General features: G+C 39.0%; 1 protein-coding gene across 1 annotated transcript in view; it reads right to left on the reverse strand.

The window, feature by feature from the left end:
- Nucleotides 1-17562, reverse strand: part of LTBP1 (latent transforming growth factor beta binding protein 1) — a gene marked incomplete at its 3' end in the record, with an annotated part of 277622 nt that overhangs the window by 249293 nt on the left and 10767 nt on the right. The window contains exon 2 of the mRNA XM_067562644.1: nucleotides 901-1189. Coding sequence (XP_067418745.1) covers nucleotides 901-1157 — 257 coding nt within the window. The remainder of the gene's footprint in view (nucleotides 1-900; nucleotides 1190-17562) is intronic.

The raw sequence follows: 17562 nt of genomic DNA on the forward strand, positions 1-17562 counted from the left end.
CTTCCTTTTGTCACCAGCTTTTCTCTGCCCACCTCTCCCCCTGAAACCTTCAGGGGCACCAACTGCTGCACACGCCTCAGAGGGGAAGCAGAACTGAGGAGATAGCTTCCCCAAAAGGTAAACGTAGCCCTGAAACGCAGCTGGAAATTAGACAGCTACATTATTGAGCCAAATTGTTAATCTAAACATTGGAAATAAAATTTGGCATTTCCCTCAGAAAAGCACTGCAGCAGCTGCTGTGGAAAAAGAAAAAAAAAAAGCTGGAGGGAACTTCAAGAGGGGGAGTATTCCCCCTGCTGCCAGTGACTGGTTCTGCCCCCAAGCTCCAAACAGGTTGAAGTACAAGTACTTATCCTGACAGATCTGCGGACTTTAGCATGAAGCAGCAATAAACTATTCTAGCCATTAAGACAATCGTAAATGAAAAAGCCAAGAGGAATCAGAGCACATTTTACTCCCCTCATTCAAATGTAGTCCTACCATGCCAGATTCTGTTCGCAATTAAACTCAAACAATTATGACACGCTGGGCCTTATTTTTCCTCTCACACATGTATAACTGAAGAGTAACTCCATTGTAATCAACATAATTATATCAGTGGAAAAATCAAAATGAGAAGAGAATCAGGCTCATTGACTTTAATAGCACTTCTCCAGTACAGTGAGTGGATTTGGCCCATATGTTATAAAAGGCACAGTGGATATACTTAATGGGGTTAAAAAAAGATGCTTTTACACAACAACTCTTTGAAAAGATCTCCAAGCTAACAGATAGTCTCTCGGCTTTCAGGGGCCAGTTGAAAGGAATAATATTTTGTTTTAAATTATGCAGCTCCCAAAAATCTAACACATTTAAAAACAAAGAAAGAAACAGAGAAAGAAGTGAGGAGGAAACACTTACTGTGGTTGCAGTTGCTGAGGTAATCCAACAGGGGGTTTCTGCTTGAGAGTGAACGTCATCTGAGCCAGCGGGCCGGCTTTCTGTGGAACCTGTACCTTCTGAGAGAGAGTCTGCTGAGCAGCCTGCTGAGGAATGGGCCACGGTGGAGCCACAGGGCCCTGACCTCCAGTGGAAGAAGTATCTTGCGTGACTGTATCCTCACAGGAGTTACCTTTCGTCCCTGGTTTACACACACAAAGCTGAGGTCGCAGACACATCCCTCCATTTTGGCATGGTGGTGAACAGTTAGCTAAGAAAAGACATTTTAAAAAAAAGTACCAGTGAAGCAAAGCATGATGGAAACAACAAACCCTCCCCAAAGTACAATAGCAACATTACTGAGTTTCTCAAAGATGGAATTAAAACTCATCGTTGAAAACAAAATGGGCAAAAATTCAGCAGCGATATATAAATTGTGTAAGTGATAAAGCTGTATAATTCACACTGATTTGACATTCCATGGGCATGCTTGTATGATGATGGGCAGAAGGATGATGAACAAAAACTGACAATGTAAGATAAATTGTGGGAGGCTACTTTATTATATATACACCCTCCTGGTAGTTGCTTTCTGCTTCATTCCCCCAGCTTTTGACTTTTCAACTTTTAAATCGGGCACATTTTGCACACCCACTAAACATCAAATTGGTGCAAGTTACACAATTTAACTACTGACACATATAACCAGATTCACTATACAAACATTCCAAGCATCACAAAACCGCTGTAGGTACTAGTAGGAATTGTTCCACAGATCAATAAAGTGAGGCACAGAAAGGTTAAATGATTTACCTATTCCCTTTCACTAAAGTTGAGACTAAAACTCCTCTTGCATACATATGGCATCATAATAGTGTAAAAAACATACATACATACATACATACATACATAAAAGTGTTCCTAGCACTAGCTAGCAACACCTCCAAGAGAATAGAATCCCTTGGTGCAAAAGCACAGCAATAATTAATTCTTAACAGCATTTAAATCATATGTCACAGATTGCAGAAAAACCTCCATCAGAGTGAATTACTGCAATACCCCAACAAACAAACACGGCGCAAGTTACTGCGCACCTGAGAAAGAACTAGATGACAGAGAATGTCAGTCTCCAGAACACAGTCTCTTAGCATTATCAAAGGAGGGTTCCGAATTTAGATCTGCCACGGTTATAACTCATGGACTCCAAACTCTCATCTTCATGTTCAATCTACTAGACCATATTGTTTCTCTAAAATTTTCACTGCATACAGCTATATAATCTTGAAAAATAAATAACCAAACGCTGCAAATCCTGGTCCTGGCTGTTTGGTATCTACAATAGGCTCTCAAGTATCTGCAAATCTTGGGGTATACAAACTCTGTGAGAGGTGACTGCCTGCTGCTGCCCAACTCTAACCTCCAAAAACAAAGCTGATGTCCAGCCCTCCACTCCCTTTTATCCCTAACTGCACCCACTTATACATCAGGTCCAACCAACTTCAGGATCAGTCAGCCTGGTGAAGGAAGGGCCAGTACAGGTGGCAGTAAGAATATACTGCACCCCTTACAGACCCATAACAAAGCCCAAAATTTTGCCTTAAAAGAAAACAGCTTTCTATACATGTAATACATAATAATAAAAAATATCAGTATAAGAATTGTAAATCAATGAGATTAAGCAACAACATGTACAGTAACATTATATTATCCTACCTATCGTAAGATCACAGAGTTTTTCCTTGCTGTGATTCCTGAACCATTAGCAAGTAGAAACTTTTCCTGTTTTTTGGTGGAGGACATAGTTTTGTGTAGCTTGTCAAAGTGGTTTTCTTTTTAAACAAAACACTGTCTCCTCTAAAATAGAAAACAGCTCTTTCCCCCTTTTGAAATAAGACTCATGCCATGTGTAGTTAAGTTGGTAGAGCAATTTCTATCTAAATTAAAAAGCAATTGTTATTTTAACAATCATAATATTGCCTTCAAATTTCAGACAAATAATGTGAACCATAATCTCTGCATTTTTTCTCCTTCCTTTCTCAAAAAGTCTTTCATTATGTCTAGTTATATTAGCTAGCAATGCCAGACAGCTTTTCAAAGCCAGCATCAGCCGAACACCTGCTTAACCATAACAATTAATTTATGGGAGAAGAAATGATTAATGCATTAGGATTAACATTTTAGAGGCACAATTTTCATTACGCTTCCTGTAACACATCTGCAGCTATGGGAGGGTCGCAACAGACCAGTCTAATGGTCTGTGTGGGTAATATCTTTTATTAGCCCACTTAAACCAGAATATTTCAATCCCATTTTGCCAATAAACATCAACTGGAAAATAGAGATTTCTTTTTTTGCAGTGTTACCAGTGATATTTTATTTGCAGAATTTGAAAGCTGTTTCTTTCCCTGCAATACTGGTTATTTTTGGTCAGTTACAGCTCTTCTCTGGTCTCTTAACATGTACTTTTATTTCTGTTTCAAACATGTAATTTCTACTTGAACTGATGTGTTGCACCCAAGGATGGTGTTCCTATTTTCCCAATCAGTGTTGTAGTCTATTCAACCAAGAGCTGTTGTTTGCATCTATCATAAAATCCATATGACAGCCCATCCCCCACTTCAATGAGCTTCACCAACTACTTTTGAAAAGAATTCAATTTGAATTAAAATTTATTGCATTCAACTATTCAAAACAACCTTAATTATAATTCAAATATCTATCCAAAGGAAATTTCTTACAGTCCCCATTATAGTAGTATGTAATCGCAGTCGAACTACAATCTTTTCTTATTGAGCATAGTAATTCTACATACCCCTAATATCATTAGAGATAACGTTATTCTTTAAACATAGATTAAACATAACTCTTATACCAGATCATAACTTTATGTCCACTATATTAAAACTGTAACAGTTTAGGTCATAGCAAACCTTCAGATCTGATGCCACAGAACAAATAATAAATACACAAGTATATTCAATTATCCAAATTTATAATGTTAAAAAGATATGTAAGGCCCCTGGTCCAACACCCGTTTAAGTCTAAGAAAAGACTACTTGGGACTGGTATGAAAGTTGGATTGGTCCCTAAAATATTTAAAACAAATGTGGGGTAGAATTAAGGTTGTATGGGTGCAGGTCACTGAGAATTTTTCAATTAATGGTGCATGTGCGTGAACTGGGTGTTAAGTTGGAATCAGAATTATTTATGTAACCTCCACTTGTGTTTTCCACATTGTTGTGTTCTTTAATCTCCACTTGTGTTTTCCACATTGTTGTGTTCTTTAACAAATGTGTTCTTCAGTGGTACATCTTCTCTTGAACTTTATATAGATAACTGAAGATAGGCCTGGTGTACACTGGCCGCGGATTTTGGCAGCAGTCGACGGGAGATACACAAGCTACTGTACGTAGCTTGTGTATCTCCCATCGACTTCCAAACGTCTACTTACCACCGTGTCTCCACTGCACTGCGCCGACAGGAAATACCCTCCCATCAACGCACCACTATGCTTCTTGACAGAGTGGATTTACAGAGTCGACTTCTGGGTTTGATTGAGCGAGTCTTCACTGCCGCTCAATCGAACCCACAAAAATCGATCCTGCACTTTGCGGGCAGTGCCGCTGGCAATGTAGACATAGCCATAGTTTGATACCAGAGGAATATAACAGGGTGATCAAACCGCAGGTTGTGAGCCACAGGCAGCTCTTTAATGTGCGGCTCGTGGCACCCCCTACGCCCTTTTACCCCGCCCCCCCCATTCTTCAACTACCAGACTGGGATGGGGAGCTTGGGGATTCTGCCTGTGGTGGGGTTACAGGCTTCTGCCCAGCGGGGCGGGGGACCTCAGAGCTTCAGCCCCACAGGGATCACTTGCCAGGGCTTGGAGCATCAGCCCTGTGGGCGGGGAGGGAGCAGTTTCAGGGCTTCTGAAGCCCTGGCAAGTGTGCCCTGCAGAGCAGAAGCCCCGAGCACCACCATCCTGCTGCAGGGCTAAGCCCCAGGACCTGGCAGGCACACCCCAGCTCTTGAACCTCTGAAGACTTTTGTATGCAGCTTGGAGGGTCAGTAAGTTTGGCCACCCCTGAAATAGAACATTATGTTATTCATTATTATTTATATTACAGGAACCCTGGTCATGGACCAGGACACATTGTGCTAAGCACTTTACAAACACAGAACAAAAAGATGGGTCCCTTATAAAAAGTAGGCTTTTTAAAAAATATTTCGGTTAATTTAGGAGAGATTTTTTCCTTCTCTCAGAAAGATGGCATATGCATTTACAGTAACAAATAAATATAAAAACAAATAATCTTCTTTCCTAAATGTTTTAGTTGCATTTTGCCTCTAGACTCAGGTTTTATTATTAATTTGTCCCCAAAATAGTTTCATATCAAAAACTATATCTAAAACTATTCCAACAACAGCAACAATCTGCTAGTGTGTATAGTGCAAAAGTGATATTTACACAATCCAAATTAAAATATTATATATTTGGAAAATGGAATCCAAAATCTTAAATAGCATTTTAGCCAATAGAGCTTCAATAGGACTTGAAAAGTAGAAAAGAAAAAGTGAAAGCTAAAGAAAAAGAGAAGCTAAAAGAAAAAGTGTCATGGGCTAAAAGGAAAGAGGATCACAATGCCTAGTGAAACAGCTGGAAGAGTGCACTGAAAGGACTAAGACCACTGCCCCAAGCATCATGATGTATGAGAAGAATGGGGAAGATGAGGACAAGCATGGTGAGGGATGTTTCTGAATTTGGAACGCAAATTGAAGTTGAAGATAAAGGCCTGCATACATAATGTATGTACTCATTCCAGTTTCCTAATTCTAATCCAGTATTATTTTTAAAGGGGAGATTGTCAAAATCACCGAAGGGATTTAGGCGCACAAATCCCTTTGGTGCTTCTGAAAATCTCATCCTAAATATGGAAGAATGAGAACAAAAGAAACAAAATATCTGTTTTCTCTAAGTCTTTTTTACACCCTTCTCTGAATAGACCTTTGTACCCATAACTCAAAGAGAAACCCAGAAGATCTAAGTTGCTAAGCATGCTGTAATATTCTTCAAATTGGAGGTTTAATGACAAAGTAAAAGGAACTGCACAACAAATTGGACCACTCCAATATACAAATCTTCTTCCACTTTAATCTAAAATCCTTTATGTCAACATTGCAATGAAGACATCAAAATCCATCAGTTTCACCACTGGAAGAGTTTATCACAATTTAAGAGATGATTTCACTTACATTTTAAGTACATTAATATTGCTGGATAAATGGCCTTCTGTGTACATTACTGCCTGTGTCTAGACAAAAAGGAAGCAAAGAACGTAGCTTATCACTTTCAGAAGAAAGCTGGAATTCTGTTTGATGCAGTATAAAAATGCCTTATCACCAATTTTGCACTCCACACAGTATAAGGTATTAAATAGACACTAATGGATAACTGTCATACTGATTAGCTCAGCAAATTAGAGGGCAATTACTTGCACTGTATTTTACATGGTTTAAAAAGACAACTCAGTGAAGGAATTGCCAAATTCCTTCATGCTGCTTTGTTTCTCCTTCAATCTGGACAGACTCACTTTGCCAAATCATGACGTAAGGAGTCAGAGAGTTGAAAACAGAAATCACCAGATAATGCAGGTGGAACAGGGACGCTCACACTGTTACTCTTCCATAGCTACAGAATTATTAAACACACCTGTTGGTAGACAGAAGCTCCATGGCTAATCTAAAAGTAAGACAGAGGACAGCTGCCCCTCTGGAAAGATTATACCATTTTTCTGTAATCCCTGCATAGCATCTAGGTTATGCAGACATGGAAACAGACAAATATCACCCATTCTGGATAGGAGAGAGGGATTTTAAAAAAAAAGGTCACATTTTATGAACCCTGAAAGTATGTGTATTATTCACACCTAAATATATATTTATTAAAAGCACCTATCCTAACCTCTAACAAAATTAGAAAACAGCAATTCTCGATTAAATTATTCTCCCCGTCCTCATTTAAGGCCCAATGGATACCCAGGATGCACATGCTTCATTACAGGAATGGTGCTGTACCAACTTCTAGTTTCATTATTGGGAGAGGGACTGTGACAAGAAATAAATCTTGCATCTGATTATGGCCCATCTGATTATGGCCCAACTGATTGCCAACAAATTTATTCCTAATTTACTGGAAAGATAAAGAATGCCATGTATGTAAGCACAGTAACTGACATTAGCACAACAGAGAGCCAAATTCTGCAGTTTGGGGGAGAGTGTAATTCCCATTGAAGTGAACATTATGATATAAGAGTGTTGTTTTAATTGTCACTATTGCTATTTTTCTGAAATATACATCAATGGGGTGTCCAATTAGTTGCAAACTACAAAGATCAATTCCACCATGGTCAGAATGGATTAATTTATATAAAAGTGATTTAAATCTCTGATATGAATCATGATTTATATCAGCAAGCAGGAAATTTGATTATTTAAATCATCAAGTTTAATTGTGTTTTGCATTTGTACTTTTAGTTATTTACCTAAAATAAGATTATTAGCTATTAAAACATGTTGATTTGAAATTAGATATAGTCTTTACACTAATTTTGAGGCTTCTTTTGGCTAAGCAGGAGGATTCACTATATCTATAGTTAAGCACTTATATAGCTTAACTTACATGTTTAGATTTTTATTTTTTAATCTTTACTATTCAAGAGGAAGAATGGCCCAATGGTGGGGGCACTGGCCTGGATCATGGGAAACCCACGTTCAATTCCCTGCTCTGCCATGTGTGACCTTGGATGAGTCACTTAGCCTTTTTGTGCCTCAGTACCCATCTGTAAAATGCAAGTCCCAGAGAGGAGATGGGCATTACCAGAAAAAAACTGCCAATTGAGATATCAAGAAAAATGATGACCCTACAACTGAGTCAGTCACAGGATACATTTATTATGATGTTAGAAAATGGTGAATGATACATTTCTTATTTACTAGATTAATTTTTTACTTGCAATTTGTGTCAAGCACTATTCAGGTGGAAATTCAAATTCAATTAAAATGCACAAGAACAGCATTTTAATTTTTTTTATTAAAAAAACTACCTTAAATGCACTGGATATATCAGGGGGAAAAAGGGTTTAGCAACACGTTTTGCATTTAAAACTAACTGATTGACTAAACAAAGGAAGTATTATCTGTACTTAGTGTACTGAACTGATTGTTTCTGGTCTCCATGTGCTTCAAGATTTTAGAATTAGTAGATCTCATCCTCTCAAATCTAATTTATATTCACAGATTTGAAGAGGAAAACAAGCTTTCCTGATTTGTCAGCACCCAACTGGTTTCTGAACTTTGACTGAACTAGTCATTTAACTGAGCTAGTTGAATAAACTGAAACGTAGAAAATATTCTGTCTGCTCCTGCAGAAGAGGCTACTGTTCTCAAAAGCCGGTTTAGCACTTCAGAAAATTCTGGTTCCAGGTGCTTAGCCAGTGGCTTCTACCAGTCCAGTGGTCTGACTTTCTTTAAAAACTTGGCAGCAGATATGTACTGCTTAATATTACTTTTTCTATTTCATTTAAATACTTTAAATAGATTTTAATAAGTTCAGGCCTTGATATAAATTGTCAATTTCAAAATTAATTTAATTAAAAAAAAAAAAAGCAAAAGCCCTATATTTAATTTAAATGAAAAAATCTGATTTAAATTTTAAAAAACTTGGAAATCCTAGACAAAAAAACCTTTTAGATGTATGCCAAGAACTTTCACAACTATAAGTTTGTCTAGATAGAGATAATAGCTGCAAAGTCACCTCATTTTCCTCCTTCAAATCTTCTTTAAAACTCCTCTACCACGATGCCAACAAAAACTCAACTGGGGGTAAGGAACTGGTATTCTATGACCACTGCTTTTCATGCTGAGCACGTTTTGTCTCATAGTTACCTTATGTTCCCTGGATGTTTGTTGTATCCACCTGTTGTCTGTTGTCTTGTATTTAGATTGTAAACTCTTTGGTACAGAGACCATCTTTTTAATTATGTGTTTATACAGTGCCCAGCACAATGGAGCCCTGATTCATGACGGGGCCCCCGAGATGCTACAGAAATACAAAATAAGTATATAAATAAAATAATCAGGCTTTAGAACCATAAGTAGGCCGAAGCCAACTAGGAATTCCTCTGCAGAGGTTCTGAGAGTGGCATGGTATAAGGGCCCTACAGTGGGAGAGGGTGTTTGGTGTAGGAGGCATATGGCCTCAATATTCAATACTACAGCTATTTCTGGGTTATGGAATTGGAATCAATAAAGTTACACTGGTTTAAAACTAGTTATAACGTAGTGTTGAATCAAGCCCACTATATACATCAGTAGGTGTCTATATAAAGCATTATATACACCATCTGTATCAGATCCTATAGCACCCGGACCTGATAATTTCAATCTGACACCCCACACAGAGGTCAGGGTTCTCAATTACAAAATAAACACAAAGCTTCCAAGTCCCAGCATGAAATATAAGTCCATACCTCTGCAAATGGAAGAAATACAGGAGGACAAAAACAGTGTTAAATTCACTCTAATCACACATATTCTTGTAAATAATGCTCCAAATGTGAAACTGTTTTAAAAATTAAAGGATGGAGAAGGAGACTTATCAACTGTCAGTATATGATATCAACTGAAAGAAAGCTTTGAACCTCCTATAGTATTTTGCCACAAAATAATCTCTAAGTACCAATAAAATACTCTTCTCTTGCAATTCAACAAATTAGATATATTCCCTCGACATGACCAAAGGAAATGTAACTCCAGTAAAATCACTTGATTTAAACTGCCATTCCAGTAGATTTTAATCTTTAGTTAATATAGAAGTTACTTTACTAATTATATACACAAATTATATTTAACTTAGCGCACATTACTTAAAATAGTAATAAATGACTTTAGAACTCTTTCAGTTCTGTAAACCTTATACTTTCGTACCTCTATCCTGGAAACAGAACTATAATCAAACAAATAATTCTGTTGGAGACAATAAGCATGTAGCTAGTACCAAAGTTAAGCACATGCCAAAGTGTTGGAGGATTAGGGCTGTAAATTTCAAAGCGGGTATTGGGGGATGACCATCTACTGTAATGTTTTTGTAATTACAGGTCTGACAGCATGGTTCCACTAAAGGAAGAGGAAATTGGGGTATACACTCCAGCTGCTTTGCAATGCTCTGAAATAAAAAAAAAACAATTTTAACCTGAAAATGTTTCGTACAAGAGACAAATAGGGTCAAATTCAGTCTTAGTAGAAGAGGATATAGCTCCACTGAAGGCAAATAAATATGTGCCTGTTTACACAGGGCTACATTTGGTCCAAAATATCCATACGTTTTCAGAAGACATCAGATCTTATTTAGGCCCCTAAATGAAGTGACCAGATTTTTTTCAATGGGAGCTGCTGGATGCTCAGCACTTTTGAGAATCTGACCCCTAATGTGTGTTTTAAAAACTTTGCCCTTGATTTTCAGCTTGAACCGTAGCGTTCTTCCTCAGGAATAATGTCATTTTGTTTACAACTTTATTTCTTCAGTGTAGCCTATAAATAAATGGAACTATACAGTGAAAATTGCATCTCTATCAGGCAATTGGTTTTTGCTTGTCTCTTGAGTGGTTGCTTCAGATATTTTTTTCATTTTCACTACTGAAGGTTTAATTAATTGAAAATAATATCTATAATTTATAACTTTGTAAGCCTTATATTATTTCTAATAAGCCCAGCCCTTAAACATTTCTTTCTTGTTCAAAGGATAAATCCTTGTTGAACTTTACTTCTTAACAGCACGTAGCCAGCCATCAATTCAAAAAGAATACACTGGCTTCCCAATAGCTCTATTACGGCACACATTGTCACATTATGCATCAGTCTCCAGGTATTCAATGAAATATTGCCCATCCTTTATTACTTTCCAAAATACCTGCCTTGATCTCTTTTCACTATGTTCTCCAATATAAAATAGAGTAAACTGTCAGAGAAATGCATCATCAATAGAGTAACTCAAAAATATAGTCACTAGCGGTAAGATTAAAACAACATAAATGTGGCACCGTTTCAGATGCCAGCTTCGTAAAATCTGAAAAAAGATGTCTGGATCAAATTTTAGGTCAAGAAAAAAAAAAGCCAAGTTCTGACAATACCACCTACTCCAGAAGAAGTAGTTTCATGTTCCTTTTCATGCTGTACTAGAATAGGCTCTTATCAGCGTTGTAAAACAGGGCATGATAAGCACTGCCTTTTTTTATTTTGTCACCTCAAGATTTGTATTTTTATACTAATTTTTATATTAATATAATATTGTATTTAGTCCAATAAATTCGTATATTTGTGTGTTCTGAAGTGACATTTCAGCATTCTTTCTGAGTGAAATTCATCCTTGTGCAGAGGGACACCAAAAAAACCCTATTTGAAGCTTTAAGGGAGTCTTAAGGCTCTGGCCTTTTGATGGCCAACTACATGTGATAAATTTCACCCTGTGTGATTAATCTTTACCTGAAGTTCAATATTAGGCTTATTTGAACAACCTAGATTCTTGTGTAAACTCATTGGACCAGTTACTGTCAGTACAATGGTGTACATCCAAAGTATTGTCACTGAACTCAGTGGTATTATTCCGGATTTACATCACTGAAACAGAGAGCTGAATTTGGACAGCAGACCAACAGCTGTCTATTAACTGCAAGGTCTGAATTGTATTATGGTGGAGCGAACGTGCAGTCATGGGATAGTTTAACCAATGAAACTGGAATGGGGAAGGTGGTCAACATTTTTTAAAAGGTAGGCCAGAGGTAACGCAATCATAAATGTTCTTAATTTTATGTCACTCTCTCTTTGGGTATGTCTACACTGGAATAAAAGACTGTGGCACGGTTGCACCCAGCTCGGGTCAGCTGACTCGGGCTCACAGGGGTTCGAGCTGCGGGGCTAAAAACTGCTCTGTAGATGTTTGGCCTCGGGCTGGAGCCCAGGCTCTGGGACCCTTCTGCCTCACAGGGTCCCAGAGCTCAGGCTCCAACCAAAGCCCAAACGTTTATCCAGCAATTTTACAGCCCAGCAACCCGAACCCCATGAGCTTGAGTCAGCTGCCCGAGGCCAGCCACAAGTGTTTATCATATAATATTAGAGTTGGAAGGGACCTCAGGAGGTCATCTAGTCCAACCCCTTGTTCAAAGCAGGACTAACCTCAGCTAAATCATCCCAGCCAGGGCTTTGTCAAGCCGCAGCTTAAAAACCTCAAAAGGTGGAAATTCCACCACCTCTTTAGGTAACCCATTCCAGTGCTTCACCACCCTCCTAGTGAAAAACTTTTTCCTAATATCTAACCTAGACCTCCCCCCCTGCAACTTGAGACCGGTGCTCCTTGTTCGGTCATCTGCCACGACAGAGAACAGCCTAGCTCCATCCTCCCTGGAACCCCCTTTCAGGTAGTTAAAGGCTGCTATCAAATCTCCCCTCATTCTTCTCTTTTGCAGACTAAACAAACCTAGTTCCCTCAGCCTCTCCTCATAAGTCTTGTGCTCCAGCCCCCTAATCATTTTTGTTGCCCTCCGCTGGACTCTCTCCACTTGTCCACATCCTTTTTGTAATGGGGGGCCCAAAACTGGACACACTACTCCAAATGCGGCTTCATCAATGCTGAATAGAGGGGAATAATCACTTCCCACGATCTGCTAGCAATGCTCCTACTAATGCAGCCCAATAGGCTATTAGCCTTCTTGGCAACTAGGGCACACTGCTGACTCATATCCAGCTTCTTATCCACTGTAACCCCCAAGTCCTTTTCTGCAGATCTGTCATCTAGCTCGTTGGTCCCCAGTCTGTAGCTGTGCATGGGATTCTTCTGTCCTAAGTGGAGGACTCTGCACTTGTCCTTGTTGAACCTCATCAGATTTCTTTTGGCCCAATCCTCCAATTTGTCTAGGTCCCTCAGTATCCTATCCCTACCTTCCAGGGTATCTATCACTCCCCCTAGCTTAGTGTCATCTGCAAACTTGCTGAGGGTGCAATCTACCCTATCCTCCAGATCATTAAAGAAGATGTTGAACAAGACCGACCCCTGGAGCACTCTGCTTGTGACCGGCTGCCAGCTAGACATGGAGCCATTGATCACTACCCATTGAGTCCGATGATCTAGCCAGTTCTCTATCCATTTTATAGACCATTCATCCAACCTATACTTCTTTAACTTGCTGATAAGAATACTGTGGGAGACTGTAACAAAAGCTTTGCTAAAGTCAAGGTATATCACCTCCACCGCTTTCCCCACATCCACAGTGCCAGTCACCTCTTCATAGAAGGCAATCAGGTTGGTCAGGCATGACTTTCCCTTGGTGAATCCATGTTGACTGTTCCTGATCACCTTCCTCTCTTCCAAGTGCCTTAAAATGGGTTCCTTGAGGACCTGCTCCGTGATTTTTCCAGGGATTGAGGTGAGGCTGACCGGTCTGTAGTTCCCCGGATCCTCTTTCTTCCCTTTCTTGAAGATGGGCACTATATTTGCCTTTTTCCAATCATCAGGGACCTCCCCCAATTGCCACAAGCTTTCAAAGATAATAGCCAATGGCTCTGAAATCACATCAGCTAACTCCCTCAGCCCCCTTGGACGCATTGCATCTGGCCCCATGGACTTGTGTATGTCCAATCTTTCTAAATAGTTCTGGACCTGTTCCTTCAGCACTGAGGGATATTCACCTCTTCCCCATTCTGTACTGCCCAGTGCAGTAGTCTGGGAGCTGACCTTGTCTGTGAAGACAGAGGCAAAAAAGGTACCTCAGCTTTCTCCACATCCTGTCACTATGTTGCCTCCCCCATTCTGTAAGGGGCCCACACTTTCCCTAATCTTCCTCTTGTTGGTAACATACCTGTAGAAACCCTTATTGTTCCCTTTCACATCTCTTGCTAGCTGCAATTCCAATTGCGCTTTGGCCTTCCTGATTTCATTCCTGCATGTTCAAGCAGTATTTTTATAATCCTCCCTAGCCATCTGACCAAGCTTCCACTTCTTGTAAGCTTCTTTTTTGTGTTTAAGCTCCCCAAAGACTTCTTTGTTAAGCCAAGCTGGGCGCCTACCATATTTGCTATTCTTTCTGCACATCGGGATGGTTTGTTTCTGCGCCCTCAATAAGGATTCTTTAAAATACAGCCAGCTCTCTTGGATTCCTTTCCCCCTCATATTAGCCTCCCAGGGGATCCTGCCCATCAGCTCCCTGAGGGAGTCAAAGTCTGCTTTTCTGAAGTCCATGGTCAGTATCCTGCTGTTCTTCTTTCTTCCTTTTGTCAGGATCCTGAACTCAACCATCTCTTGGTTACTACTGCCTAGGTTGCCATCCACTTCTACTTCCCCTACCAAATCTTCCCTGTTTGGGAGCAGCAGGTCAAGCAGAGCACGGTCCCTAGTTGGTTGCTCCAGCACCAACTTGTTGGTGTGTAAACTTACCCCTAGGTCCAATCCTTCCATTCATACTCAGACAACATTCCCACTGAATTGCTAGAACAACTGAAGTCAGAAATAATGATGGACCTTAATATTAACAAGTTAACTGTGGACATATTAAAAATAAAATACACATATCAACAACAATACTTAGCACTTATCTAGCGCTTTTCATCCATAGATCTCAAAACATTATTCCAAAAGAGGTAAGCAAAGACACTGCACCTACAAATTACTGGTCATTCAGTTTTGTTTCCACAACAATTTGATTATATATCTCAAAGGAATAATTTTCAAAAATTGTCTGAGTGGATTTTACAAGCTATTTTATTTCTGCAAGAACGATAACTAATAGGACTACAAAATCATTAAATCTCTGGTAATTATTTGACTGTAAATCAGATGACAGAAATGGAACAGCCATCTTGCAGATTGTTCTATAAATAATTTTTCATTCGGCTTTTTTTTTAATTCAGACAAAGTAAACAATGCCATACTCTTTGGAAAAATTAAATGATCCTTGTAATTTTTATGGAGGAGATATTATGATCATCTATATCTTTCTGCACAAGGACTTTGTTCTTATCAGAACTGTGAGGCCAAAGGGAATTCTTATTCTAAATAGACATATAATAAAAGTGTGCAACATTGTTGGAATTCTGATCTGGTCCATTTCAAAACATCTGATACATTCCTACACTGACTTCCATGATTGTGTAAACATGACCTCTAGGAATGGCACAAAAACAATGCCTGCACTATATAATTCTTAATTCCAAATTAAAAAAAAATGTATGCATGGCTAGCATAATAGCAATATCACATTCTCAAAGATTCTTCTCTTTGCAACTTTATGGAACATTCTTAAAATGCTAAAGTATATCAGAAATTAAAGGCGAACTGAACTAGAGGAATTGCAAAATTTCATTTTAGCAAAAGTACACCTTATTAGGCCAGTTACATGCAGCACATTGTACTTCTAATATTTTAAATTCTTGACTAATAATGTACTTGACATAGTCTATAAAGCATATATTTACTAAAATGAAGTGCATAATTTGAAAAACATTTTATGTGCATCATGATACAAGAATATAATGAGTTTTGAAAGTGCAAGCAAAATTAAATTAAATTTTCAGATGCTGTAATCCTTGTTTTGTTTTCAAATGCAGTGACCAAAAACTGTCCTCTCCTTATGCATCATCCTTACAGGTCTTCAACACACAGAAAAGCCAAAGAGGCCAGAGCACTATATTATGCCAATGTTGCTTTGAGTTCAAAGTGTGATGGATCTGCAAAGTAGAGGACTAAAACTCCCATCAGCCTCCTACCCGCTATACACCCCCTTCCTCCTGGATAAGCAGAGATTATGTTTTCTATCAGCCCTCTCCCCTTTCCCTGGCCAAGTAAGGGAAAAGGTCCTGAACCAGGAAGTGGCTAGGATCTTTAGGGAATGAGCAGCATGGCAGCAAGGAGCTGGAGAGAAGCCCCAGAACCTGAACAAAGCCACATGTGGAACAAGCTATGACATCACAGGTCTGTGTGGGACTTATGTGGGAGCAGCAAACAACTGGGCAGGGAACTAATGAAAATGGGCCCCATTGAGAGTCATTAACTGAAACTGGCTTGAAAACCTTCAAGTTCCTATTTGCTTGTATAGAGACTAGACTGGAAAGGACACCCCAGGCAATAGGCCTGAAGAGCCCTGACTCAATTGGACTGCCTCAGAGACAGAAACTGCTCACTTTAAATTGTAACTCTTTAAGCCCCTGTACACCCAGGGTATTTGCAAACTTTCCCTTTTCCTGCCAGCCCTAGTAAAATACCATTTCACTGAATCATGTGTCTGAGTGGTTACTGGGACCCACTAGGGCTAGCGCTATAAGGCTAGCTGCTGAAGCACCTTCAGTGCTTGCCTCTAAGACACAGTACACTGAGCACATTACTAGCACCCTAGGGGTTTGGGAAACAGAATAACCCTAATAATTACAGAAGGATTATAGTATGGAGTTTTAGAGCTCAAACACTTAGATGCCATTTTAGCCCTTCTCACCAAAGTGCTTGCTCACTTTACTACAAAGTATTTTGGAAGAAATAGACAAACTGAACACTGTAAAGTTAAATAAAAGCTCATAAATGGACAACCTTGTTGCTAGCATATTTAATTCTGAATCGAGAGTTTAATTGAGTGCAAATTAAACTAAAACTTAAGACTCAACTGTGAGAGTCTGTGAAAGAAAGATGTAGCACTGGAGAACTTTCCATTAATTCGATTAGACAAAACAACATGAAAGCTATTCAAGTATTTTAAAAGGAACCTAAAGAAGTTAGGTGCTCAAATACAACTGAATTTAAATGGGACGTGGGCACCTAGCTGTTAGGGTCCTTGAAAATTCCAGCCTAAAACATCACCTAGAGATGACAGAAAACTGATCTGGATTATGAGCATCAGATCCTGCTAGAAAGGACTGAGGAATCTACTTCATTTTCATCAAGAAGTGGCTACTCAAATTTCTGAATCTATAAATGGATTACTATCAGATTTATATGGAAAAATGTTTCTGGCACCTTACTTAAATAAGCACCCTAGCTTGCTAACAAGAAAGAAATGTTATCGTCTTGAGAAGGATGGGATGATACCAATGAAAAAGGAACATTTTAGCATGAGAGAGGCACTTGTTTCTAGGCATAAGTCAAGCTACACAAGCAAAAGAGTAGGAAGATTTTCCTATGAAACCAGTCCATTTTAAGCTAGAAAGTACTTACACCACTCTTTCTGCACCCTGTACCTCCTCCAAATTGTGTTCTTGCTGTGGCTTATTTAATGTGCAATTGTGACATAGAGGACTATTGATGTTCACTACCCTGTCAGCAGCTCGTCAGGCCTGACATACTACACCTAACACACTGTTGTTATGATATATACCCAAAAGGTGGCATGTAATACACCTCAGAAAAACTAATAACTTACTGATCATTAATATTCTTATGTGATGCATGTAAGGTGTGTATACAAACAGTTACAAACGTGCTAAAATTATGTTCTTAAAACGTGTTTGGCAAGCAGTGCATAAACACAGTCTGCCTCAGAAAAAGGAATGTGTATTTGACTGGTCTGGATGTCAGGCTGGTCAGACACAGACAATTTACATATAAGGTAAACA

Source organism: Emydura macquarii, unplaced genomic scaffold (assembly GCF_026122565.2).
Source record: "Emydura macquarii macquarii isolate MOO-44397 ecotype Brisbane River unplaced genomic scaffold, CSIRO-AGI_Emac_v2 contig_2457, whole genome shotgun sequence".
Classification (NCBI taxonomy): domain Eukaryota; kingdom Metazoa; phylum Chordata; order Testudines; family Chelidae; genus Emydura; species Emydura macquarii.